The sequence below is a fragment of the Sardina pilchardus genome, chromosome 22 (genome assembly GCF_963854185.1).
Source record: "Sardina pilchardus chromosome 22, fSarPil1.1, whole genome shotgun sequence".
Taxonomy (NCBI): Eukaryota; Metazoa; Chordata; class Actinopteri; order Clupeiformes; family Clupeidae; genus Sardina; species Sardina pilchardus.
In genome coordinates this window covers 24,087,116-24,114,616 of record NC_085015.1, presented here as the reverse complement: position 1 = coordinate 24,114,616, position 27,501 = coordinate 24,087,116, and the positions used below count along the sequence as shown (strand labels likewise).

Sequence of the window (27,501 nt, the reverse complement as noted above, 5' to 3'; positions counted from 1 at the left end):
AGAGGTAGTAGCACTACCTCTGATCAGCAGAGTGGTGAAGAGTGTGTGTGTGTGTGTGTGTGTGTGTGTGTGTGTGTGTGTGTGTGTGTGTGTGTGTGTGTGTGTGTGTGTGTGTGTGTGTGTGTGTGTGTGTGTGTGTGTGTGTGTGTGTGTGTGTGTGTGTGTGTGTGTGTGTGTGTGTGTGTGTGTGTGTGTGTGTGTGTGTGTGTGGCGGGGTGGTGGTGCTAGAGCAGGGCTGGAGCTGTGAGCATCTCTCTGGGAAGAGGGTGAGTCATCGTCATCGCTGCAGTAGGAAGCGGGTGGGTGGGAGGGTGGTTGGTTGGAGGCTGCTGGGCTTCTCTCTGTCATTAGATTACGTTGTGTTTAGCCTGATACCCGCCCATAAGATTACACTGAGTGGCTTTGCACTGCTCCAATCAGTGGGCTGTAATGAGGTTAAGACCTGAGGAAATATGTTTTCCAAGTCTTATCTGTAAGATAGTTTGATGCGCAGTGCAGTGGATTCAGATATATGTCTCTGTTCTGCCTAGTCAGAATAGTAGGTTTATGTCAATAATATCTTTGCTGTTCCTGGCTCATGTTATTGAAGCAAGACCAAACAATATCAAATAGATAAACATCCATTACACATTCATTACACATACTGTACATATACACACACAGTACACATACAAGAGCAAAGACAAACAGAAAAGGATACAGTTTCCTAATTAGGTTGTTATTCTCCCTCCTAACTTTAAGAGTCCTTTTGATTAGATCTGAGAGACTTCTAGTCGAAGATAGAAGAGGTGACAAAGAAAGCCCTCTCTCTTTCTCTCTCGCTCTCCCTCTCTCTCTCTCTCTCTCTCTCTCTCTCTCTCTCTCTTCTCGCCTATGCTGGCGCTCAGCTGATTTGGCCTCATTGTGAGTGTGACATTGATCTCGATCTGCCCTCAGGCCGGAGGAGGCACTGTTCCACACCGCATTCCACTCCTACTAATAGCTGAGATCATAAATAGGCCAGTGGCTTTTGCTCATCTCTCCTCAGATATATAGGAGATTGGAGCAAATTTGCCGGCCGTCGTTACTAATTTCTGTGTCCGTGATGTTATTGATTTTCTAAGAAATATAGGCCTGCTGTAATGGACTAAGAGTTGAAAGATTAAAAAAAATAAAGCGGAGAACTGTCAGGCTGCCAGTGAAGTGCAGTAGAACAAACCTCCACAGAGGAGTGTTTTGGCATGTTCCAGGAACCCACTCACATACCTCACACACATACACACACCAAGAGAGACACATTTCACACATTCCTACATAACAGGAAAGCAGGTCTGGATTGAGCCAAACATACTTGCAGACCCAGGTGGTAGATATTCAGCGTCCGTGCTAATAGAACTCCCTCAACACACACAGACACAGACACACACACACACACACACACACACACACACACACACACACAGAGAAACACACACACACACAAAAACAAAAACACACACACACACACACACACACACACTCACACTCACACTCACACTCACCGCTGTGATCCTTTTGTGCGTCCTCCGTAGCGCCTGATATGCCCTCCCTCTGGGTCCAGACAGTCCCATGGGGGCAGAGCCAGGCACATGTGTAGATGGCCACTCAGGAGTCACCCAAAGCTTAGGTGGGGGGGTAGAGGAGGGATGGGAGATGATATAACCAGATCATGCACACATCAAAGCCCTCTGTGAACTCTCTGTCATTCCTGCCATCTGCCATTCTCACCTGCACTGACATCCAAAACACAACATTTGTACAAAAGTGATGTATACATCAACCATCTGATTCATAGCGCAGTCACACACTCAAACAGCTTTGGAGCAGTAGCCTATGTAGTGCTACAGAGAGGTGTTGTTGTTGTTGCTTTGTTAGGGATTTGAAAGAGGAATATGTTTTTCTGGGTGCTTGTGTGCACAGCGTTTCTGATGAATGTCCTCTTTGTGTCTCTTGTATTGCAGCTTTTTCAGATCCACGGATCCAGGATGTAGGAGGACAGAGATTTTATTATTTGTTTCTTTTTTTTTTTTTACTTTTATTCTGTTGGTGTGCTGAGGTTTCATAGCTCTAGTAATGTCTTTCTGCCGTAGCTGTGTTTTTCTCTTATGCTTTTATTTCATACAAACATCAGTCAAAAAACAATCAATATGAAGACCTGTGTGAAGACTTAGTAAACATTCTTGTCCACTACAAAGATTTTAGAAATAGGAATCGAAAAGGAAGTCATGACACTAAAATTGGTGCGTTTTTAAACAGCTTGCAGAAGGGAGCTTTTTTGCGAGTCAAACACAAGAGGCAAACACATCTTAGTAACATGTATTCAACCAAAGAGCAATGACTCCCCATCCTGATAGGCAGCTAACGCTGTGGCAGGCGAGAGAAAGCCAGAGAGATTCCCCATCAGCTCAGACTCAGCTTGTCCTGACAGACACACAGATGTCCTGTGCAACATTATGAGCTGAAGCTCACCGGCTTTTGAGATCCACTCAAGCACAAATGGCCCTTCACGTTTTTGGATCTCGGCACAACATAAGTATTTCAGTCTGAACGTGAGTCCCTGTAGTGCTTTGATATTCAAATGTGTGCTCAGTGTATGTAAGGTGTATGTACATAAGCTTTATGACAGAATGTGTGGCACCCGCCCTGGATGCCTGTCAATGTGTGCATTGATGGAAGTCCTGGATAAACACCCCTTTGTTTAGCAGATGCGACGTTGGCTCCTGTAGTTCCTCTTTAGGAAGGCTAGAGTCACTAGCCTGCCGTTAGGGAGCATGACTGTGCTCTACTGGGTAAATGCTCAGGTACTCACACTGGCTTGGGGAGAATGTCTCCCTCCACGTGCCATCAGAGAGGCTTTAAGGCTGCACACTGGGAGAGTCCACACCTGGTCAGATAGTGGGTCTCCCATCCTCTACACTCTTCTTTAATGTGGTGTCGTCGTGTGGCACAGTTTAGAGTGGGTTTATGAACTGGATGTCAAAGCTAGTAATAGCCTCATTATTTATCTCTTTTTGTTTGGCATGTACTGTATCATATTTTTGTTTTTGTTGATTTCGATGCTTCCAGAACTGTGGACATCTCTCGTACTCATCCGCTATATTTATCAAAATGTTTTCCCAGATGTCTCAAGGGCTCATAGCTACAGAAATCAGTGCTCGTTTGTACAAAACATTTTGTCTGAATCTTCTAAAAAATTCTTCCCACTCTCGAGGAAATGACGTCTGTAGGGATCATTTAGCGCATCAATCAGGCCCGGTCCACCTGCACGCTTGGCGGGGGTGCTCTGGTGTGTCGTGGGCCATTAGCACCCTGTGAGCCCCGAGGCTCCCGACTGATGGTACAGGCAGCTGTCTGTGCACCGCCATGCCAAAGTGCCGGCGGCCCCCCATCACTCAAGCCCCGTCATGCTGGCGTTCAGAGGCGTAGTCACTAGTCAGGCTTGTAGATTTCCGTGTTTGACGGGAGCTCAGGATATAATGATAGACTCCTGTGAGTATGTGTGGCAGGGTTTTTTTTTTATACTGTTGTTGCCATTGTTTTTGTGGTTTGTTATTCCTCATTTTGGTTGTATTTACAGTTTTTTTGTTTTGTCTGAGAAATCTGTATTTTTCGAGACTAGTCTTTCATCTCGATTCAGTGTGTTTGTGTGTGTATGTGTGTGTGTGTGTGTACACACTGTATGAATGGCTGTGTCCTCTCTCTCCCCCACCATTCCGAATGCTGCGAGACACTGGCAATAATTCATTTGTCAGCCAAGCACACCAGTGGGCCGATCAATTCACATTACGCTCCTGCGAGTGGTGAATCCATCACCGGCCCAGGCCAATTTAAATCACAACAGACAGACGTCTGGTCCAGCCTGAGGCCAGTGGTGAAGAGGGGTGGACGCTCGAGGTCATTTAAGGGAAACCGAAGGAGCTCTATCAAGGAGCCAGTGGTGGTAGGCCGCGAAAAAAGTACCATTGAAATTATAGGTGGCCTCAATTTGAACGATGAGCAAAGTGCAAAGTATTTTAAAAGCTAATTTAATAAATAGGCCAAATCAATCTGATAAATTAACACCATGGGGTAGAAATTAAAACGCAAACATTAATTAGTCAGCTCAGTGTTCCCACATACCACACAATACCTACAGATCATGAACAGTAACTTTGCTTGTTGATAGACTTTTTTTGTCCGCCATTCAAATTAGGCTCCAGGGTCTCGTAGGGTGTTTATGCTATGTTGTTTTTGTTTTTAATATTTGTTGCAAGTTGGCTAACTGGCAAAAACCTCTTTATTACTGGGTGTGTATATTTTCAAGTTCACAACAACATAAAGGTTTGCATTTTGCACAATTTTGATAGTAGGTAGTGTTCATGATAATGACACACATTGGGATGGTTTTTGTTGTTTTCTTTTGAACATAGTCCATTTGTCATTGATGATCATCTTTCACATAAGCTTGGCTTTGTGTTTATGTAATAACCTCCGTGAGAGTGTCCAAGCCGCTGGCTGAACGACCCAGAGGCTGGGTTTATTTCCGCACAGACCACACGGTGCCATCTGTGGTGAGCCGGAAGGAGCTCCTGCCTCCTCTGTTCCAGCGTTCAGTGGGAAAGCGCATCGACTGGCCATTATTTCAGTCGGATTGGCTTAAAATTGTGATTTACTGAGGGAGGGGGTGCCTAATGGGCTGCTGTGTACATGGAGGTTAGAAGAACTACTGGAAGCACTAGTCCTTCTCAACCCGGCAGGAGACTGCTGCGCTGTTGCCTATGGCAGATGCAGGAGTGCACAGACAGGTTCTCAGGAAAGTTAATTCAAGCACAGCACCTCAAAACAATTCTACATGTAGGCCTAAGCCAGGGGAGAGGGTGAAAGAGAGAAACATTGAGAAGTTAGTACATCTCTATGACTTAGCTGCAAATTTGCGTCAACTGTTCGCTGGAAACCTGACATTTCTGTAAGGGATGTGGGGTACAAATGGCAGAGGGTCATACATCTAGGTGGTGATATAGCAATGGGTGTAGGGATACCGTTTTAAAAGTAGTCATCTTTTGCCTTGATGTTTTTTTATTATTTGTTTTCATTGTTTCTTTTTCATTTTACAACTGATCTCTGTGTTTCTATGAATGCTGCTTATAGCATGGTGAAAGAAACACTGTTCATTAAATGTATTTTTTTTACAGTTCTTGATCATATTTTTTATGTTTTCTGTTGCAAATGGGTTGTGTTTTGTTATATTTTGTATGCTTTCATTAATTGAAAAGTAGCCCATTTATGTTCTTCAGCATCATTCAGTATTTAAGTTGAATGGAGATGTTTAATGAAAATATGTGAATTTGATAAAGCAGCAGTCTTTATCATCTGTCTTTGACCCAAAACAATTCTAGAGCACTCTACAGCATCTCAGACCTCTAGAAGGCCTCATAAACCCAACAAGCAAATTCTCCGCTGGACCTTGGGGATCTAGTGTATTGTCTGTGTGTGAGTGTATGTGGTAGCATTTATAATCTGCATGAATGATTTTACATTCCTACGTTATTTATACATTGCTGTATCATATGGTTTCCGCTTACGTACCATTGAACTGTTAAGGTCCTCAAGAGATTTTCGTTCATTACCATCAGACAATCGGTTTAGTTTTGCAGTTTCACTAAATATGTAAGATAAAGATACTTCAAACTGTATATACTGTAGACATCAGCAGCATTGTGCTTTGTCATACTGTACTTCACCAAACCTATCAACAGTATAACTGGAACATTCAATATGTAATTGGTCTGCATTACAAGTTTAGCAATATTTCTTCAGACTTTGTTTTACATGCTAAAGAGGTGTGAACCAGTACCATCAGTACCCTAACATGCTGAGCAGAGGGGCGTGACCTTGTATACTGGTGGTCTAGTCATGTAAATACCAATTGAGTAGAATTACAATAAAGGTTTCTTTTCCAATATTTTTGGTGATTGTGGTCTGGAATTTTCAAAGCAAGTTCCATATGAAATTAAATAACAGAACTATCAGATCATGTATAATATATATTTTTGAAAGATGATTGCCAGTCAAATGATAAATAAGAGGAACAATACAATCACTGACATGTCAAACAATTAATGTGGAAGCTAGCAACTACCACAGATCAGTTGTTTATGCAGAACTTCATGGATAAATTAAAGATGGTTTCTACCAGAATACAAGTAAATAATTGAAATGTGTATTGCACAATCCATAATTGGCACTTCAATCAAACAAAAGTACAGTCTATAAAGTGCCGTTTTTTAAAAAAAAAGGAGAGGGTGAATTTAGGCAGTTTAGGTTACAGCATGTCTGTACAGTGTAAAATAGTTTTCTACACCACATCACTCTCAAATGGACTCCCAAGTTTTATCCATTGTGTACAGTAATAACATAATAGTAAATCCTCAAATATTATTTAATCTCTACTCACAGTATGAGTCAGATAATGAAAAGTCTCAGATCAGACTCATCAAATCTTCACTCATTATTCTTACCTCATTCATTCATTCATTCCTGTGCTGCACCTGAAGTTAACTACTGCTAGCTCTACCTGTCACTAATCTGACCACTAATATAATTCAGAATTCTTCTGACTGGAGAAAATACACCCTCTTGAGCACTACCACCCATGAATGGTCCTGTACTCCTTACCTCTAGAGAGGTCCTCCAGCTAGTAGTGGTCCTTGGTGCCATGATAAATGGATGAAATACAATACCAACTCTATTCGTAAGATTCAGATTGGTGATTCATCAACATTCCACCGCATGGTTGCCTACCGTTTGCCTGGAGACCAGACTCTCTTCTTCGCAGAGAGTCTGGCCTAGATCCATGGGCAAACGTTTATTTCCTGGTTTGTGGACGCTTGTCCGAAGTTTGAATGCATTGGAGTTCAATCACAAACGTTTGGTAATGACATACCAAACCTCCGCACGGGGGACACAACGATAACAATTGGCTTGAAACTTAAATGTAATCGCTCTTGGGAACGCCCTCTGTTCACTGATTGGGCGAAGATGCACTTGCCGTAAACAAAGCTGGATGAAGCTATGCCAGACGTAGTATGAGGAGAAATGAAATTGAGCGCAAGTACGTAGTCAGGCGGCGGCAGGCTAGCCCACCGTAGGCCACTCCGAGTGAATACACTTCTTAGTAGGTCCTCGTCCTCCTCAGGCATACCTGATGCAGCTAATCAATCAGGTCAATACAACAATCAGCCACTAAAATCACCGGAGTCAGCTGTGTCCTAGCGCGAGTGCAAATGAAAGACATTCCTGCCACGTCAGTCCTTTCCAACGACGTTCGTCCGTTCTGTAGATTAGTCCGTCCATACTTCCGTGTATTCCCTCGATCTGTCCATCCATCTACCTGTTGAGATCAGGGGCAGGCAGCTCTACAGGAAGGTGCTGTAGTTGTCCACTGAGGCCAGGTGCAGGTACTCGGGCTGCTCGTCCTCCAGGTCCACCCTGCGTTGGCGTGTGGACAGGGTCTTCCTCGCCTCCGGGGTCGGGAGACGCTTGGCCTGGCACGTCCTGATCATCTCGGCCAGGTCCTGCTGCAGACGCTGGAAGTTCTCCCTGCAGGAAAGGGACGAGGGTGACCACTATAAATACAACACACATCTGTGGTGGCTACTTCGCCATTAACATTCACACTTGCGCTTTCTGCCAAATTGAGCGAGCCAGTGTACATGTTTAATTGTACAATCTGCAGAAATAAACTTACGCTGTTGGGGGTGTTGGCAAATTGTAGTCCTGTCCTTTAACTCCAGTCAACCAGTATGTCATCTCTTTGCCCTTCCCCTGAAGAGAACATGATGGTTTCATCACATTTGTGTATAAACTTACATACATATTACAGTATATACATACAGTATACAGTCTGCATTGTATGTATGTATCAATACAATTCTCTCTAGAATGTAATATGTGTATAAGAAGCTGGCTCAGACCTTGAGGTATGTCTCTCCTCTTTTCTCATACTCGAAGGCGCTGTCTGTGCGCTCCAGAATGTTGATGGTTGACTCGTTGACATGGATGCGGAGAGCTGCGGGGAATCCCAGAAGCCGATCAGACAGCCTTAGAGGCACTCAACTATTAATGACCACCGATTACAGCTGGCTCATGGAAATGGGGCGTTTACTAGAAAATAGCTTCTTGGACAAAATGCAACTATTTAATCTTTGAAGAGGGGGGATGGAGTTATTTCAATTACGTATACAATTATAAAGTTCTCCAGACAGCTTAAAAACAGCAAGTGACTCATTCATTCATATAATGTTACTTGTCCATGTGAATATTAGCGCAAAATATGGTGTTATCGCCACATTCACAACAACAGATAGGGTCCAATGGTTAATTGCTCTCATAAAACAAATAAGGCCCGATTCTTCTTCATGACGGCCTTCATCAGATCATAATAATTTAGCAGAGCTTACGCAATCCTGTGGACTCCATCCTGGAGGCAGTGTTTACGGTGTCGCCGAACACGCAATACCTCGGCATCTTAATGCCAACTACACCAGCCGCACAAGGACCTGCAAAACCACACACACACACACACACACACACACACACACACACACACACACACACACACACACACACACACACACACACACACACACACACACACACACACACACACACACACACACACACACACACACACACACACACACACACACACACACATTAATCCTGAGCTTGCAGTACCCACATTTTACTTCCTGGATTCCTGTCCAAAACTAATAGCCTGATCTGAAATACAAGACTGGGTATAGTCATGTGACAAGGAGGGAATGCGCATAAGATTACATGTGCATAGACATGTAACCACTGACTCGTAATGTACTCACAGACCTAAAAAAAAACGTTCAGAAATAGAACATTGAAAAGAACACTTGTATGTGCTCTTATATGTATTGTAAGCAAGCAAGCTAAAGCACCCTTTTCCAGATTGTGTACGTATGTTTTGTGTGTGTGTGTGTTAGGGATGCAACGGTACAGTTTTGCCACGGTTCGGTTTGTATCACGGTTTTTGGGCCACGGTAACGGTTCGGTTTCAATATATCAATATTATCTTGGCTCTAGCATACAGGAGGTTATATTTGCCTTTTCTATTTCAAATCAACAATGTGCTTCTACTTACACTTGCAGAGAAAATATTAAATGCATAGCCAGACACAGATGAAGCAGAATCACAAAAATGTATTATAAGCAGTGTTGGGAAGGTTACTTTAGAAATGTAATGTGTTACAGTTACAAGTTACTCTGTTTAAAATGTAATAGTAGTGTAACTATTTGAATTACTTTTTCTGAGTAACGTAACTAATTACTTTTGATTACTTTTTGATTACTTTTCCGATTTTTGAATGAAATCCATGCGAAGATTTCGGCCTTGGTCTACAGGCTGCCGAGCAGTTCTGTACAAGCGCACTAGGCAGCAAGGGCATTCAATATATGAATTAGCATCACATTTTTTTGTGAGGATAATATAATGATAATCATTACACGTTTACAGGCATGCATGTAGGCCTACGCTGATGGCGCTGTAGACGTGATAGAGCCTATCAGAAGGTCCCGTATCAAACTATGGCTGTGGAGGGAAACAGCTCTTTTTGCAAAGTTTTGCTGACAATATTGAGATGTAATTCAAATTGTAATTTTGAAAAATGTCAAAAGTACCTGTAATTGAATTACATTTTTTTCTACAGTAACTGTAATATATTATTGTTACATTTATTTTGTAATTAAATTACGTAACTCAATTACATGTAATGCGTTACTCCCCAACACTGATTATAAGAAAAGAACACCATCATTGCCTTCTGTCATAAACAGGCAATATTATCCATAGTGAAGTGCAGCATAAAGTAATGTGTAATTATTTATTTATTATACCACTGCTTGGTCAAATTTCCTATTGTGGTGCGCTATTTGAAACGTGCATTATTTTTCTATATACCACACGGCTATGATGTATTTCCCTTCTTTTGGGCTTATTACACTTGAATATTAATTCGCCAATGTGAATGTAACGGTAAAAACAGCAATGTTGCATCTAAGACAGCGGCAATATAAATGAAAATGATAGTAGCAGTGGTATAAGCGGGATAATCAACTCCGCGCCCTGTGCGTTTCTAGGAAAATAATGTACTTATCGAAGTGTCCGCCTGCGGCGTCGGGTCCTTATTACCACTTCGAACGTGCATTATTTTCCTATAAACGCACGGCGCGTCGTTGATTATCCCTTACCTGTTGTCTTACAGAACATACAGCCCTTTTGTAATATTAAGTAGGTTGCATAAAATGTAAACTTTAAAAGTCATTTTTTCAACTTCTCTCTTACACACTTCGTACAGTTCAGGAATCTTACTGCTGAAATGCGTGCCGGAGGGGATATTGAAGCGATGATCGAGAACATTTATCATGTAGCGAAATCCCATACCCAAAACCACCGTATAGGCAGGGCATCATGTCTTTTCCTATGAACACGCCAATCGCATTCGTTATGTCTTTGTGTTTTTGGGAATTATAGGAATATTGTTGCCGAAAGGCTGCAGCAATGGATGGTTGGGTTTTCGGTGGCAAACTAGCTCTCCGTGCTGCTCCACTAAAGGTTACAGCCGGGTGATGATGGCGCAAATGGGCCGACATGTTGGATGTGTTACCTTTATTAGGTGATCGTTGTGGAGCAGTGCTTGCACACTGTGCTTTGTTTACTGACGGTCTTTTTGACTTGTTCGTAGGCTACTTCGAATGTCGCCATGATCGTGCAGCCGCCGGTAAAGTTTGTTTCTTCTCACATGACTCCTTCATTTGCATTTCAACGTTCTTATTGGGTCTTGGGAAATTCAGTAAAATTCTGATTGGTTGTTGCAAGGTTGACGAGAGGCAAGCTGAACAGTCAGAGAAAACTCACCCCCCGGGTCCTAAGCACTCCTCGCTATCGCTCCCAGGCTACGCGCGTGCAATAACCTTGTATTAAATAAAAAGTTTAATGTCGCGTATACCGAAATATTGCGGTTTAGGTGAGTCTATTGAACCGAACAGGCCAAACCGAACGGTTCAATAAATTATTGAAAACCGTTGCATCCCTAGTGTGTGTGTGTTGTGTGTGTGTTGCGTGTGTGTGTGTGTGTGTGTGTGTGTGTGTGTGTGTGTGTGTGTGTGTGTGTTGCGTGTGTGTGTGTGTGAGAGAGAGAGAGAGAGAGAGAGAGAGAGAGAGAGAGAGAGAGAGGGATGGTCAGACCAGTGTTTGGGTACCTGAGTGCACCCCAATTCGGATCCAGAGAGGAATGCCAGGCAGATGGCGCAGTTCAAACGTGCCCATGAATGCCAGGATGTCCAGCGCCATGCGGCAGATGTCTGTGGCGTGTCTGTTTCCATTCCGATTAGGAAGCCCTGAAGCCACCATGTAGGCATCTCCAATCGTCTCCACCTGGTAATGACATGGCATATACATGCAGGGAGTGAATCATCAATACAAACTCCAGTTGAAGTGACAGAGCACTGAATGAGCATGTTATCTCTTTTGTGCATTACATGAAATCACATGAGCCAATGCCAAATGTATGGTCTCACATACTGTAAGTAAGAGTGAACACTTCTACAATGGGTCACACAAACGTTACAGCACAATTGAGGTCAACAAACAGCAACAGACCTGGGGGGTATTCCAAGTATGTGGTTTAGTGACAAACGACTTACTCTGAGTTAACTTACCCAGGTTTATCAGTAAACCACATACTTGGACATACCCCTACATACCCCCAGCTCTCAGTCTCTTAGTGTCTTTTATTTTGCACTTATATTTGAAATGATTTCACGTTGTGTGTTTTATGTTTTCTTTTTATTCTCTTCTTTTTTATGATCTTTACTTTTTAAACTATTCTTTGACTATTGCCCTTCTATGCATTTATTTTATGTAAAGTACATTGAACAGCCTCTGTGTATGAAATGTGCCATATAATACAAACGTACTGTATAAGTATATATCCTTTTTTTGGGGGGGGGGTCCCGGGAGGGAAATTCATTCTCTGCATTTAACCCAATTTCACTGAATCAGTGAACAAACACAGCACACAGTGAACACAGATTGAGGTGAATCACACACTAACCCAGAGCAGTGAGCTGCCTGCCCAGCCAGCGGCGCTCGGAGAGCAGTGAGGGGTTAGGTGCCTTGCTCAAGTGCACTTCAGCCGTGGATTGGTCGGGGATCGAACCAGCAACCCTCCGGTCACAAGCTCGAAGCCCTAACCAGTAGGCCACGGCTGACTGACTTGACTTGGCTTGACTCAGTGTTACACTCTCACCTTGTAGACGTCGTGGTTGTCCAGGATGCTGTCGAAGTTCTTGTAGATATCGTTGAGCATGTCCACCACCTCCATGGGCGTGCTGTAGTGGCACAGGGTGGTGAAGCCCACGATGTCGCTGAAGTAGATGGAGACCTCCTCAAAGAGCTCCGACTCCACGCTGCCCGTCTCCTTCAGGGAACGCACCACTGGGCTGTGGGGTCAAAGGTCACAGATGGGGCGGGAGGATGAGGTGAGTGTCGGCCATCATGATTTAGGGAAAACTCCCAAAGCCTAAAGCCTGGCGAGCGGTTGGTTGCTGGTGCAGTGCGGTGGCCAACCTCCGTTGGTGAAGCTCGCCTCAGGCAAGGCAAATCTCCCGAGAGAATTGCTCTTACAACACGTGTCCCATTTGGATAAGCTAAATCATGAATGTAAATCGCCCTGGCTGATGGTATCCCAGACTGGACAGACACATAACTTAGCGTAGCAAACTTGCAATGCAAAACAGTCGATGATAGTGTGGTCTCTCTTTGGCCTAACCATTACAACCTCTGCCAATCATGTTTTATGTCTATTATTTTAATATTAACTAGATGTACCGCAAAGAGATACAAAATATGACCACTGCTCAGTCCTGCACATTCTATTCTGTGTGCTTCTCTGAGTGTGAGTTTTCACTTAGCGTGTGTGGGGGTGAGGGGGTAATGGTGTGTGTGTGTGTGTGTGCGTGCGTGCATGTGTCTGCTTGTCTGCATGTGTGTGTGTGTGTGTATGGGGATAACAGGCTGTATGCGTTAGTCTGCATGCTTGTGTTCATGTGTGTGCTTGTGTGCGTGTTTGCATTCATGTGTGTGTGTGTGTGCGTGTGCTTGTGTGCATGCTTGTGAGTTTGCATGTGACTGTGTGTGAGTGCCTGTGTGAGTGCCTGTGTGTGTGCATGTGTGTGTGTGTTTGTGTTCATGTGTGTTAGTGCGTGCTTTTGCTTCTGTGTGTGTGTGTGTGTGTGTGTGTGTGTCCATGTGTGAGAGTCTGTGTGTGCGTATCTGTGTAAGTGCATGTGTGTGTGTGTGTGTGTGTGTGTGTATGTTATGTATGCGAGCAAGTCTACTGTGAGTGTATATGTGTGCATGTGTCCTTTATCTGACTGTTACATCTGTCTAGAGATGGGCATTCCTGGGAGGTGAACTGACCCGGGCAGCAGTCTGAAGTTGAGGTCATCTGCTCTGTCCCTCTCGGCCTTGTAGAGGGCCGTCCTCTCCTCCACCAGGTACTCCAGGTTACGCGAGTACATCTGCAGCCGGCGGATCAGGTTACCCATGTAACTCTCATTGGCCTGGTTGTGCAGGCTACTTGGAACAAAGCGCACACAACAAGATTCATAAAACTCATTGCAGCACTGACATTCCTACAGTGCTTTTGACATCTACGTGAATATCATGCAGAGTGAATGCCAAGACAAATGTTTGAATGATAAATATTAGTCTTGGTTAGAGCAGTAACGTGTTCTTTCTAAGTATTGTATGAATAAAATAAAATGATGTATGAATAAAACTCTCCTTGCATGATAACCCAAATATATGAGGCCCAATTTAAACTCGTTTTGTAAGTACATTGCCCCTTAGCATCATGGTTGTTGTTTTATGTTGTTTCTCTCTCTCTCTCTCAGCTCTGGAGGGCAGCCACCTCTCTGATTGATGAGCAGGAAATAGAGGTTGAGAGCCCAAGAGAGGCACCTCACACTCAATCAGCGGAGACAAATGGGGGCCAAAATGATTTGGCACACAGAGCCCAATGTAGGTCACAGTGGCACAGATGCGTGCCGTTATTCAGGAGAGCCGAGTGGTTTGGTGCAGGTGATACCTGACGATCTTGCCCAGTGTCATTTCAATCTTCTTGAAGTCGGGTCTCTTTTCCGGGTCCTCGTCCCAGCAGCTTCTGATCAACTTGCACACCTGAGTTCATGAATGCGAGAGGGGAAAAAACAAAACGCAAACAAGAGAACACATAAATTCATATTACAAGGAACAACTACCGGTGTGTGTGTGTACACACACCTTAACAGAAATGCATCTGAATGGCCACTGAAAACACATCCATCTTTTCGTGCGGATCACAAACCTCTAGTTCTCTTTCTCCAGCAGTGTCAAAGTGCAGGTCTGGTCTGAAGTAAGAGTACACACTAGGGTACTGCACTCTGGCCAACTTTTCTGTGTAAGAAAGCAGGAGTAGATCACGCATCACCAAAGCTGTGCTTACAGCCTTATTCTTTGTTTCAATTCTTATTAACCTCACTGCAAATGAAACACTGATACTGACTGATCAAATATGTGATCATTTACAAGACCCCAATACAATGTTACTGAACAAAACAGGTGCAGTCCAGTCAAAATCATGGTTTTCTAGTGTTCTGAGATTTCCTGTGGCGCCTGACACAAACTTCACCATTGAAGATGTATCTTTTTCTGATCATTTGTCTCATCAAGTGACATATAACTAGCCATTCCATTATAGAGAGTAACCACTGCTCATCTAGTGATGCTGTGAGTCAATTCTATTAGACACATCTACACCAGATAAAAAAGCATTTCATAATGAACACGGTTCAGAACTAGAGCTTCAGAAACCCTTGTAAAAATGTCACGAGGAAAGGATTTATTATCATGATTAGCTTTTGATAAGCTTTTGATTAGTGTATCGGAGGTGAAGGCATCCTCTGTCTAATTCAACAACAAAGATGAAGGAGGGTGCCTGCTTGATAACACCAGTGAAATGCATTCATGTGGCACAGAAAACTTTGAGCTAATGGTAACTTGTGGACAAAAAAACGAATAATAAAAGAAAGTCTTTCAGTCAACATTTTGTGACGCTAAAATCAGATTCATTTTCGTTTTTAAAGTATCTTCATCAGATTTGAACATTTCAACCAGAAACCCTCTAGGAGATTGAAAGATTGAAGCAAATTGAAAGGGTCTATAGTACTAGGAATTGAACACATGAGCAGATTGAAAGGGTCTATAGTACTAGGAACTGAACACGAGCAGATTGAAAGGGTCTATAGTACTAGGAACTGAACACATGAGCAGATTGAAAGGGTCTATAGTACTAGGAACTGAACACGAGCAGATTGAAAGGGTCTATAGTATTAGGAACTGAACACATGAGCATATTGAAAGGGTCTAGTACTAGGAACTGAACGCATGAGCAGATTGAAAGGGTCTATAGTACTAGGAACTGAACACATGAGCATATTGAAAGGGTCTAGTACTAGGAACTGAATGCATGAGCAGATTGAAAGGGTCTAGTACTAGGAACTGAACACATGAGCAGATTGAAAGGGTCTATAGTACTAGGAACTGAACACATGAGCATATTGAAAGGGTCTAGTACTAGGAATTGAGCACATGAGCAGATTGAAAGGGTCTATAGTACGAGGAATTGAACACATGAGCTGTGGGTATCTGAAAAAAAACCCAGCCTCCTCACCAGCCCTGTCTGAGCAGGCCTGCGTGTAGAAGGTGCTCCTCCTCAGCATGATCTCCTGGGCTATGATGGCGAAGCTGTAGACGTCTCCTTTCTGGGACACTCCCTGCACACGCAAGTGTTCTGGCGCCGTCCAGAGGTCTGACAGGGAAAGAGTGTACCAGAGAAGAGAGAGAGAAAGAGAGAAAGAAAGAGAGAGAGAGAAAGAGAGAGATGATAATAATGATAAGAGAGTGACAAAACTACTGTCTTCGAATGCTTCTTATTGTTCAGGAGATTGATGATGAGTTTCGTAATGAGAAGATTACAGCAATAAACTCATTAGTGATGTAAACGATATAACTTTAAAATGGCCTGCGATGCTATGAATGGTAAAAAGATCTAGCAGCTGATAAGATATCAAGAACATGCGTGATAAGTGAGAAGATATCAAGCAATATAATATATCAAGAACGTGCGTGAAAGTTCATCATCTCAGGAGGGGAATCCTGAACTTTCTGGGATCTCAGACTTTGGGATGCTTCCAGCTAACGACGTAGGTTATCTCTAGTAAGAGAACCTTTACCTCGTCCAGGACTGAGGATGGTTCTGAAACCAAAGTCTGTGATCTTGACCACCATCCGGTTATCCACCACACAATTTGTGGACTTCAGACGTCCATGAACCTCAATATTACTGGAATGGAGGTAAGACATGCCCTAGAGTGATGACAGAGAGATTAACCATTGGCAACTGTTTTATACCATAAACAGAAATAAAACATTCACACTTTTAATTTACTTACTTACATGTGAGGTTTCTACAACCAGCACATATGTAAAAAAACAACACAAAAACACAAAACACACATAAATATGCCAAAACTAAAACAGACCTCAATCTTACCTTGGCAATATCATACATGACAGAAATCTTAAATTCCCGATCCATGAAGGTATCCTCTGGATAGGAGATCTTGTCATTGAGCACATACTGAAATGGAGGTCAACAAAATGTTAGACTGAATATATCAATAAAACAGCAAAGGACAACAGGCAAAAGCTTTGACTATTCATTTTGGACACAAATACTGCAGCTGTCCAAGCAAAGCAGTAGCTCACCCTTAATGATCCCCTCTCTCCGTACTCAAACACACCAAACACGTCCTGGTCAAATTTCACGGTGCCATAGAACTTGGTCAGGTTGTAGTAATCTATATGTAAAAGCTGAAGACAACAAGCGTATTTAAGACATTTACTATCAGCTTTCTCATTCATAGCAATACACACAAAATATTTGGGAACAACATGGTGCCATGTTGACATTCTTAGCAGCAGAGTGAGTCAAAGACGCAGACATGTTATGTGGTAGGCCTAGTATTATGAAACAAGACAAAAGCGATCATAACCACACTAGAATGTACAAACCCAAAGTTGGGACGTTGTGCAAAATGTAAACAAAAACAGAATGTGATCATCTGCTTAACTTGTAAACTTGTATTTAGCTCCAAACAACATATCAAATGTTGAAAATGACATACATGACTATTTCATGGAATTTGAATTTGATACCAGCAACACGTTTCAAACAAGGTTGGGACGTTGGGAGTTCATCATCTATAGCTCAGAGAAACTATACTATTATAACTATTGCAAACAAGGGACAGAGCTGAAAAACAATATTTTATGGCCGTGATCTTTTGGACCTCAGATGATACTGCATTACAACTGCATTGCACTAAAATGTATTTAGATGAAATACAAAAATACCACCGTCTTATCTGGGCCTGAGCTGGTTTAAAATGGACTGCGGTAAAGTGGAAAAAGTTCTTGTGATGAGATCAACCAACATTTTCCATTCTCTTTGGAAATCGTGAGTCCTCTAAGCTAAAGAGAAGAGGGACTATCCAGCAATCCAACTTATTATAGTGCTCATTTGAAAACCCAGCATCTATGGTGGTGTGGAGGGGCATTAGTGCCTAGAGCATGGACATCTTGCACATCTGGCAAGGCACAATCAATTCTGAATGGTGCACACAGGTTTTGAGCAACATATACTGCCATCCAGACAATGGCCGGGTTTCCCAGATTCGTTAAGAAGCTCTTAAGCGCTAAGAACTTCTTAGGAGCGCTCTAAGAATGCTACTAAGACGTTCTTAGCACTTAAGAGCTTCTTAACGGATCTGGTAAACCCGGCCAATGTCTTTTTCAGAGAAGAAATTGAATATTTCGGGAAAATAAATGCTAAAATGAATTCTGCACACATTTAAACAGAGGAAGATTCCAGGTGCTAATATGGTCTGTCTGCAGTGTCACAACATCTTGTTGAGCCTTTCATTGGCTGGGAGAGGCTGTGCTGCTGGAGAGCAAGAGGCGGCTGGCCTACTCACAGCGTTCAGCTCAATGCGCTGGCTCTCCGTGAAGTAGCCCTCTGAGTGGACCAGCTGCTTCAGGATCACCACCTAAACGTTTTAAAAAAAGAAAAAAAAGGCATCAGGTTGAGAGACTATCATGTCAATAACCAAAATACACAAAGGTGATAATAATAAAAACAAAAGTAAATGTTTGCTGCATTGCTGGTCGAGGGCCACTTGCGTCAACACAGTACAGAGGACACTAGTAACTGGAAGGAGGGAAGTAAAAGAAACCTTCTTGTCGTAGCGTGCACGGCGGATCCGAAAGCTCTTCTCTTTGCGAGAGTTGTCTTCAATCTGAAAGCCAAACCAAAGGTAAATGTTGGTAGTAGAGCTTTGATGACCATGGGTGCCTCTCATTAAGCGTTTATACATCCTCCCTTCCTCCTCGGGCCTCCATCCTCACTGATCTACATCAAGAATGATGGGGCGGCAACAATGGGATAGTCTATCCAGTTTTAGTTATAGATCAGAGGAAACGCCCCTCGAGGATCGAGCATCGAGGATCGAGGAGAGATGTTATCTCTCGCTATCACCTGTGGTTTCCTCCAGATGAACCACCAGAGGTCACGGTTATTCAGGATCTGAACTCTATGAAAATCTATGCAATATGATCCATTAATACAATCATATTCTCACCATCAGGATGTTCCGAATATTGCTCTCCACTGGAGTGACCATGTCATGGGGAATGTGGGACCACTTCTTCTGGATGCGACGATATGCCCTGTTCTGCCTGTAAGACACACACATGCACGCACGCACGCACACACACACACACACAGTCTGCTTCTTTTATTTGTTCACATACCATAAAAGCTCATACATCATTGCACTCTGTCTGTTTGGCCTTGGGTTCATACTCAAGGAGCGGTTCACCCTTAACAGGAAGATGTTAATATTAATATTAATCATAAGATCCGATCAAGGGCAGATAAATTCTAGTCATCCCTTATCTGAGATTCAGTGGCCAATCACAGATCCCTAACTCAACAGGCCACGTGGACACGTGACGGACACAATCGAAAACCAAGATTGGGTAGATTTATTCTCTGCTGACTTTAAGAGTGAAGATGTTCTGTTTCATGTTTCGGCGAGTGAGTACAGTGAGTGTGGGGGCTCAGCTCACCAGTAGAAGATGAAGGCCACGGATGCCATGACACCCACCACTGTGGTGCCCAGGGCGATGACAATGATGTCATGATCCCTCAGACCTGTGGACACCCAACAAAAACCCGTCTTATTTCAACCTGTAGGTCAGCAAGCTTGCCTCGTCCACTCTAGCCGGACATTACACTGTCAAAGATATCATTAGCGATGATGTTAAGGAATGATGGGGCAAAGACAACGAGATGCTATGATAAGCTCACAGTTTGACGCACAAAAAAGACAGATCATTTAAAAAAAAGCAAGATGGCAACTCACATCCCACCTTACGATTTGTTATCACGTTCTATGTCATGTGGAACAGGTGCCTTTCATTGTTGTGTCACGTTAGAAGTCATAAATTGTGCTGATCTTTACAATGCTACAACAAGGACACCAATCCCAGACTCAATCATTGCACTGGATTATGTAATACAGCAAATTATTATGGTTATGGTTATGGTGGTTATTGTATTTTGACGTCTTTGTCAAAGGCATCCTTTACTCATTTTAGTACCCTGCTAAGGACAGGCTTGATAGGCCTATAAGGAAGAAGAGAGACTACTCTGCAGTCTTCTATTATGTCTAGGAGCACCATGTGTCAGGTGGAACACTAAAATAGTAAAACTCTTATCACTATTGAAATCTTGCAGTCTGATTCACTCTCAGATTTATCAGGACAACACCCAACTGTGATTCATCCAAAAAAAAATCAAACACGGGTTTCATCAGGTCCCTCTCCACAGGTGTATTAATCAAGCACCATGCAATCTGCATTCACAATCTAAGTGCTTGATGTCATACACCTGTGGTAAGGGACCTGATGAAACACAGCTGCATTGCAAAACAAAGAAACTTTTGTGGTGCATTTGAAATTCTCAAGTGTCCACAGTAGAGATTGTGATTGACAGCCAGTAGCTGTGGAGTACCTGAGCTAGCATCTGGAGGGCTGTCTGCAGGAAGTTTGCCAGGCCAGATGAAAGATGGTGATGGGTCCATTTGTGTTGATGTGTTGGTAGTGGTGTTGAATTCAAAGAGGACTTTATACTGGTGAAAAATAAGTCAATTGTATGATGAATGCAAAGCTTTTGCAGATGCCAGATGGATTATTGTTGAGTATCTGTTTCTACACATGCAGTTGAGTACACAAAATATTAAATAAAATTGCATCCTCAACCTGATTGCCCAGAGTGGTGTAAATCACGGAAAAGTCCACATCACGGTCGCCATACTCATCCAGATGGTACATTCCAGCTTTACCTTTGAATAGAGGAAAACATCATCACTTTCAATGCAACGTGGTTCTCCTTAAAGAAACAGCATCTTACAGTTTACAGTTTTAGCTTGAGGAGATTCTTACTCTTCTCTTCTTTGTGAAGCACTCGTCATAAAAACAAACATCATAAAATTAAGAGCAGTGACCATAAAATGACTAGTAATGATAATAATTTGTTCAAAGTTACTTAAATCAGCTTGATAAGAGTGAGTTAACCCTCAAGTTACTGTGCTGACTTTGTCGGCACATCGAAAAGCATCTGTTAGTTATCTCTCAGCAAGATTAGGCTAATAATATCTTTTAGCAAGGCCCTTTGAACCTTAAGGTTTTATGGCCCTCTCCAAAAAACAGCCTTTATGCTCCCAATAACATCAGAGAGACACATAAGACATACAGATGTCTGTCAATGACCCCAATGTGTCCATGGGTAACGCTTTGACCAAAGTTAGTCTCTCTGATAAATGCGATGCAGTCACCTCTCACCAAACTTGTGTACTACTTGGCTCACATTATGCATCACCGACTGAATCCTATGACCAGACAGACTGATGACATTCTGTACAGTGTATAAAAGCCCTCATGTACTTTGACATTTTTCAGAGACACACAAGAAACCATCTTTGTCCACGTACATCAGCACCTCCCGGTGGTCTTCTGAGAGATAACTGTGGATGTATATTCACAACAACTGGTTCGCTTCATCACAATGGCACTGAAGTCATTTTTCAAAGTAGCCATGTGGAATTTGTAGTCTTTGAGTTGAGTCTTGAATGCAGTCACCATTCACACTTCCACTGACTTTGAATTGTATTTAATACAGCAACCACCAGTGGTACCACATGGTATTAAAAGACAGACAGCACTACCTGATTTGCATGCTAACTTCAGTGGTTATCACATAGCATAGGAGTTTTTGACATTATGCCAAAACGGTTGTTCCTTCACATTTCGTTACGTCTAGGTCATTGTGTGGATGTTTCACAGGGGTTATGAGCAATTCTGGATGACGTCAGGTTTGTTGATGTTTGACACAGACACCAAATAACACACCTCCTAAGCACTCCCTGAAAAACTCTACATGGTGTTTTCCCGTTCACAGGGGGAGGGCTGGGTACAAAGTCCGTTTTTTTACAGTATATAGCCTACAGCTAGTGGATGGCAAGGAACTATTCGCTGAATGTGACAAAAAGTTTAATGGGTTAGGATCCGCTTAGAATTCCTTACAGTAGTGTTTCCCAACCTTTTTTCCTCAAAGGCCCCCTTGCCTGTGTCTAAGACAAGCCAAAGCCCCCTACCCACATGCACACACAAAATATTGTTTTATTCAACAACGGGGGTCCCGGGATGAATTACCAATGCCTAGCCTAGCCCGACCTGAAGGTTTATGCAATTATAGAGGCCAGAGGTAATAAATTGCTACATGAATTAAAATGTGAAACAAAAATATGTTTTCATTTGGATTATACCGAGTTTTGAGGTGTGTTATTGGGATCTTTACATTTAATGTGTGCAAATATAATTTTGTTAACTTCATAACCTCAGCCCAGGCAACATTAGGCCTATGTCGACCCCCTGCCATCTCTGGTGGTCCCTAGTGGGGTCCCCGGACCCCAGGTTGGGAACCACTGCCTTACAGTACTTTTAAACCAGCAAAAAAACCCTCAACACAGCACCTTTAACACAGACATTTGGAATAAAAACAACCATGATAAGCTTCTCAAGGGCAAAATAACATATCCAGAGGGTATGGTTCACAGAGTTTAACATCTAAGTCAGTTCAACCGACTTAATTTCTATTACACCACAATCATAAGGTCAGACTTTGTGACCATTAGCCGAAGCATGATTAAGTTTCCAGTTGATGAGATGAAATGATGAAAAGATGAAATTACCCATTAATTATTAACTCAACTTATTAAACTGAAAACATGCTACCAAAATCAGCCATGACACATGTTTATGACCTCTTTACCATGGTTTTCCTGTGTAGGAAGGGTGAGTCATTGCTACTGTAAATTAAGTGTTGAACCTTTGTCAGTCCCACCCCCCCCAAAAAATAAATAAAAATGATCGTCATTTAAAGTTTATGGCCTCTGTTGCATGTCTTCAAATCCATCTAACTTTCCCAATGTATAATGGCTATATCTTGTTAATTGTGTGTAATATATTCAATCATAAAGACCCTTACTTACCAAACAACACGCTTACGGAACATCAATAAACAAATTGAAATTCCTTACCTCGGAAAGTCGCGTTTCTGAAGTATTCAACATTGACCTCTTCTGTGCTATTCTGGTCACTGACATTTTTGTGCAACATCTGCTGCATTGCATCTCCCACCAAAAGCACAGCGTCGTGGTAGGCTGCTGTGTAATCATTTTCCTGTGGGGTAAAAGGCACCATTTCAGAATGAAAAAAAATGACACACTACAGGGGACATAGCAACCCGCTAGGCCTATACTGAGTGGATACTTAATTAAACTGGAATGTGAAATATAGACTGCCATGTTTATAAAACATCTGTGAGCAATGAGATACAATGTATGATGTGTATAACATAATAATAAAACATCAAAACAAGGCAAGTAGACGGAATTAACAGCAATGGAATAACAGAAGCATCCTGGTAAATTAATATACACATAAAACATAACTGCATGCAAAAGCATGCATATTAGAAATAGGTTATAGCTTCTCACCGTTTCGTTCTTAGCATTGATTCCAATCGTGTAGTTTCTTGTGTCGGGCATGGTCAGTACCAACACATTTTGCATGGCGCTACACGAGGATTTATTTCTGTAATACCCGTCACTGTTGAGATACACTGTTATTACTCATTGCGTGTCGGTTTTAATGTTTAGAGTAAACATATAACATGACATTGACAAATACTATAGAAATACTACATAATCCCATAGAATTCACTCCATTCACTCTTTCATTCATTCAACCTTTATTCTCAGAGGTTCCTTAGTCCTCATTTTCAGTGAAGCCAAGATATTATTGTGTCGAGAGATAATAAGAGATATTAATTATCTTTATATGCTGTGTCTTATGTGTAACCAAAACCTTGCAGGTTTCCTTACAGGGAGATTACTTCCTGTGTACCTGGTGTGTACCATGTTTAATTATATTGACATTTCCAGCTGACATTTAGGCAATATAACAGCCAGCGTTTTTTTTTTTTTTTTACACAGGTGTATGAGAACAAGCATTATTAAATGATTTGACACTGACGTGTAAAGGTCGATGAGGAAGATGACAGTTTCCTTGTCATCGCTATCATCAGTATCATTCTTCAATTTGATGACATCTGCAGGGGTTCCACATAGGATAAAGACTGGATATAGAGACAAAAGGCAAAAAGAGGTGATTCTTAACCAGATCCGCAATATGCCAAATGGCATTGCTAGAGGTGTACACAATCTGGGAGCTGGAAATCAGCAGTTTAGCAAGTATTTAAACCAGTTATTTAAGTACATTACTCATACAAAGTGTTTAAATGAACAGTTATGTTATATCATATCATATCTTATTATACACTTATATGTTTTCACCACTGATTTTAATTGTGGTCATAGTGGAGAAGAGTTCATAGAATGCGCTCAACTCACAAAATATTAGGCTAATGACTGGGTGCTTGTGCCCAAAACGAATAAATTAAATCAAACGAGAGTGACACTGAAGAAGGGAGATAACCCGAAGCGTCTGTTCACAGGCAATATAAAGTTATACATAGTGGAGAAGAAAAATGTCCTTACGATTACTGTCCCTCTCTTTGTCGTTATAATGCTTCCTCAGTTCATCCTCTGATCGAAGCAGGACGCGTTTCGATAAGCTCGCGGTGAAGTCCTTTGACCCGGCCTCCAGGGCATTGATGTACCTGAGGACAGAAAGAGAGTTTTTCCGATTAAACTCATCCAAAAAAGTTGTCCCATTCCAAATGTTGTCCCAGAAACATATCATTGAGTACAGTAACTGCATAGCAAACTGAACAAACTGACCACAGATAAACCAGAAGAGGTATGTCGAGCTGTTTTCTTTATGCTCACTAATCAACTTACTCACATCATAGTATTCACCAATTGAAGATTAAAAAAAACGTGAATCTATCTGCTCTGAGCTCAAGCAAACACTGTAGAAATGATGAAATTAGATATCTAAAATAAGATTAAGTAAGCTGTCATAGACCCAGGCCAGTGTCCAAATCAGGATATCACTGTGCATTTAGATAAAAGTATTTTCTCAGTACAACCCTGTAACTGTCCATTCCAAGTCTGAGAAACAACTCAAAACACATCTTCTTCACAACTCAAAACACATCTTCTTCATATCTCACAACTCAAAACACATCTTCTTCACATCTCACAACTCAAAACACATCTTCTTCACATCTCACAACTCAAAACACAACTGTTTAAAACAGCTTATTCTACCTGATGTTATTGCTCTACCCTTTTCTGTTGCTTTTTATATATATTTTTGCTCATGTTTTTTGTTTGTTTTTTTAAATGTTTTATGTATGTATTGTATGTATGTATGTATGTATGTATGGTGTCCTTGAGTGCTTGAACACTCATTCCTTATAGAGGCCACCTATGGGAAAGAAATGGGCACCCACCAAAAACAGTCCTCTGTGTTCTCGTTCTTCTTGTAGATGTAGGTTGTGTTCCACGACGGTTTAATCTTGTTGTTGAAGGTCCAGAATTTTAAGAAGAAGTTGGAGACCTTGCGGGCTGGGGGCAGTATGCGCGTGAGGTTGGCCTTGAAGTCGCAGGACAAGCCAAAGCTTCCAGCAGAGATGATTGGAACACTGAGCTGCAGACCTACATCCCAGCTGAGACACAGAGTTCACCATGATTCACAACAATGCACTTCCTATACTATAAAAAGATAAATCTTCTCTGTTTAGATTGTTAACCATCTGCCTATTGTACTACCATGCTATTACTATAGTTGATTAGTGACTACACATGTTACACAACTGTAGGATGTCTACAGTGACATAACTGTGAATGGTACTGAGTAATTTCAGGTGGATTCCATAGACAGAAGTTAAGTTGCATTAGCTTAACATAATTCAGAATCTGAATGCATTGAAAGAGGTTAGAGGTAAATCTACGGTAAGTGCAATAGTTAAACTCACTCCACCATATTAAAGGTTGCATGAGTGCAAGTGGGTCCCAACAAGACACAACCGACTTGTCCTTTTTCCTAAAACACATGAATCAAAGCACAGAACACAAAACATGTCAGAAGTCCACAGCTTGGATGCATTTCAGTGCAATCAAAGTAAACAGTTGAAATGTGTTTTGTATTATTAATTTCTAGTAAATGAGTAAATAAATTCACTGTTTCCAAGGTAAGTTATCAAGTTAGAGAGTTTCTAATTTCAATACTTTTACGGTGACCATTCATTTACTGGACAGACCAATCATAATGTAATGTAACCTACAATGAAAAAAACACCCTGTGTTCTGAACTCATCTCATGAGTTTCTCAAACAGATATAGGCTAGAGTCAAACCATGTTGTTGCCCAAAAGTTACAATAATACAAATGTATGCAAAATGTACTTAAATTTGATGTGACTGATGTTTTTCTTAAGCAAAGGTTTGCTGTTGTATATCAAAAACATTTTACTCTGAAGTGTCACCCAAGGCATGGCTGATAGAATGCCCAAAGGCTAACGTGATAAATCACTTGCCAAACCTGGTTGAATAAAGTTTAAACAGTGTATGTGTTAATGTGGGAGACACATACAGTCAAGGACTTCAGGATTTGGACTCCTTCACAGCTACTGCTTGAACAGCCTTTCCGTCTGTAAAATTCAGTCTCGAACCCACTGTAGTTGGCAGTAAGATTACGACTGAGACCTTCAGACAGAGATACAGTTGAGAGGCATTATTCTTTCACATAAAAGCGGAACAGCATTATTAAGGATCTAGATTAAATACATAATTTGCCATACACATAGGCCTAAGTAGCCTAATCTGTAGGCCTATCCCCCTAATTCAATGACAAGCATTGGTTAAATTGGCAATTACATTGTTAAATTAATTCATAGCTATCACAGATAGATTTGCCTCCCTTCCTTTAGTTCCATCAAAATAAGATTAACAATATTCGTGCCAAGTTCATAATGTACTCTCTGTGGGCCTTATAGTTTGTCCTAATGCCCTTTTCATTAGAACAGGCTATAAACCTTACTTTTTTCATATCAACGTTATGCATGGACATTTACCATTATTCTGGTTGACTGTCTCAATGGCTTCTCTGACAGTTCTTTCCACAAAACTCATTCTCCACGGTACATCCCCGTCCTTCAGTAACACGACATTAATGGATGGTCCTCCTTTGAGACAAGACGCCGGAACGCACTCACAGCCTTTCAAAATGAACGTAAATATGGAAATATAAACCCACCGCGGATGTACCAGTCGTCCTCTCTTGGTTGGTTTGCAAGTGAATGGTTCAGATTTATGCTTCGCCATTTTCAACCATAAAATAATATGTACGCTTCCCTGTAGGCACATATGAGTATTATGAGAGAAATCTCCGTAGCTTCACAACAGGCGTTGCTTTTCACGTAGGTTATTCCACAGTCGTCAAACCGTTCATCTTAATTTTGAGTAGGCCGCGTATTCTGCCATCCGTTATAATGTTACCTCACACACCAAGATCATTTGTGGTGTAAAGTTATAATTTAATTCCATCGTCTTGAAACAGATCTCAAATGTGTAATCCAAAGTCCAAGTCTGCCATGTCAAGGGCTCACGTAGGCGAAGTGGCGGTTTTTGTCGAAACTTTGGAGGTTCTGCTTACACACCTGTGTTTAACCTCTGGTTAGTTGCTCACCTGCCCTTTCCGGTTGCCAGTTTGCCAGCTTGC

The 27,501-nt window shown here is 41.9% G+C and overlaps 2 protein-coding genes across 2 annotated transcripts in view; one reads left to right on the top strand and one right to left on the bottom strand.

Annotated features, from left to right (window-relative positions):
* Nucleotides 1–5,959, top strand: part of kctd17 (potassium channel tetramerization domain containing 17) — a 16,546-nt gene extending 10,587 nt beyond the window's left edge. Inside the window, exon 7 of the mRNA XM_062525892.1 lies at nucleotides 1,980–5,959. The gene's annotated coding sequence lies outside the window, so the exon portion shown is untranslated. The remainder of the gene's footprint in view (nucleotides 1–1,979) is intronic.
* Nucleotides 5,960–6,360: 401 nt separating this feature from the next.
* On the bottom strand, nucleotides 6,361–26,912 carry gucy2cb (guanylate cyclase 2Cb). The gene is made up of 27 exons (XM_062525731.1): nucleotides 26,855–26,912; nucleotides 26,374–26,486; nucleotides 25,758–25,825; nucleotides 25,233–25,448; nucleotides 24,373–24,494; nucleotides 23,849–23,951; nucleotides 23,311–23,422; nucleotides 22,852–22,993; nucleotides 20,513–20,595; nucleotides 20,265–20,382; nucleotides 19,319–19,403; nucleotides 18,829–18,925; nucleotides 18,424–18,486; nucleotides 18,166–18,237; nucleotides 16,898–17,002; nucleotides 16,683–16,769; nucleotides 16,363–16,495; nucleotides 15,801–15,938; nucleotides 14,436–14,524; nucleotides 14,178–14,269; nucleotides 13,508–13,663; nucleotides 12,336–12,528; nucleotides 11,287–11,461; nucleotides 8,457–8,555; nucleotides 7,971–8,065; nucleotides 7,745–7,821; nucleotides 6,361–7,596 (listed from the first exon to the last, which is right to left on the bottom strand). Exons 1-27 carry the CDS (start codon nucleotides 26,910–26,912, stop codon nucleotides 7,413–7,415), a joined length of 3,075 nt encoding a protein of 1,024 aa, XP_062381715.1. The 3' UTR covers nucleotides 6,361–7,412.
* Nucleotides 26,913–27,501: the final 589 nt, after the last annotated feature.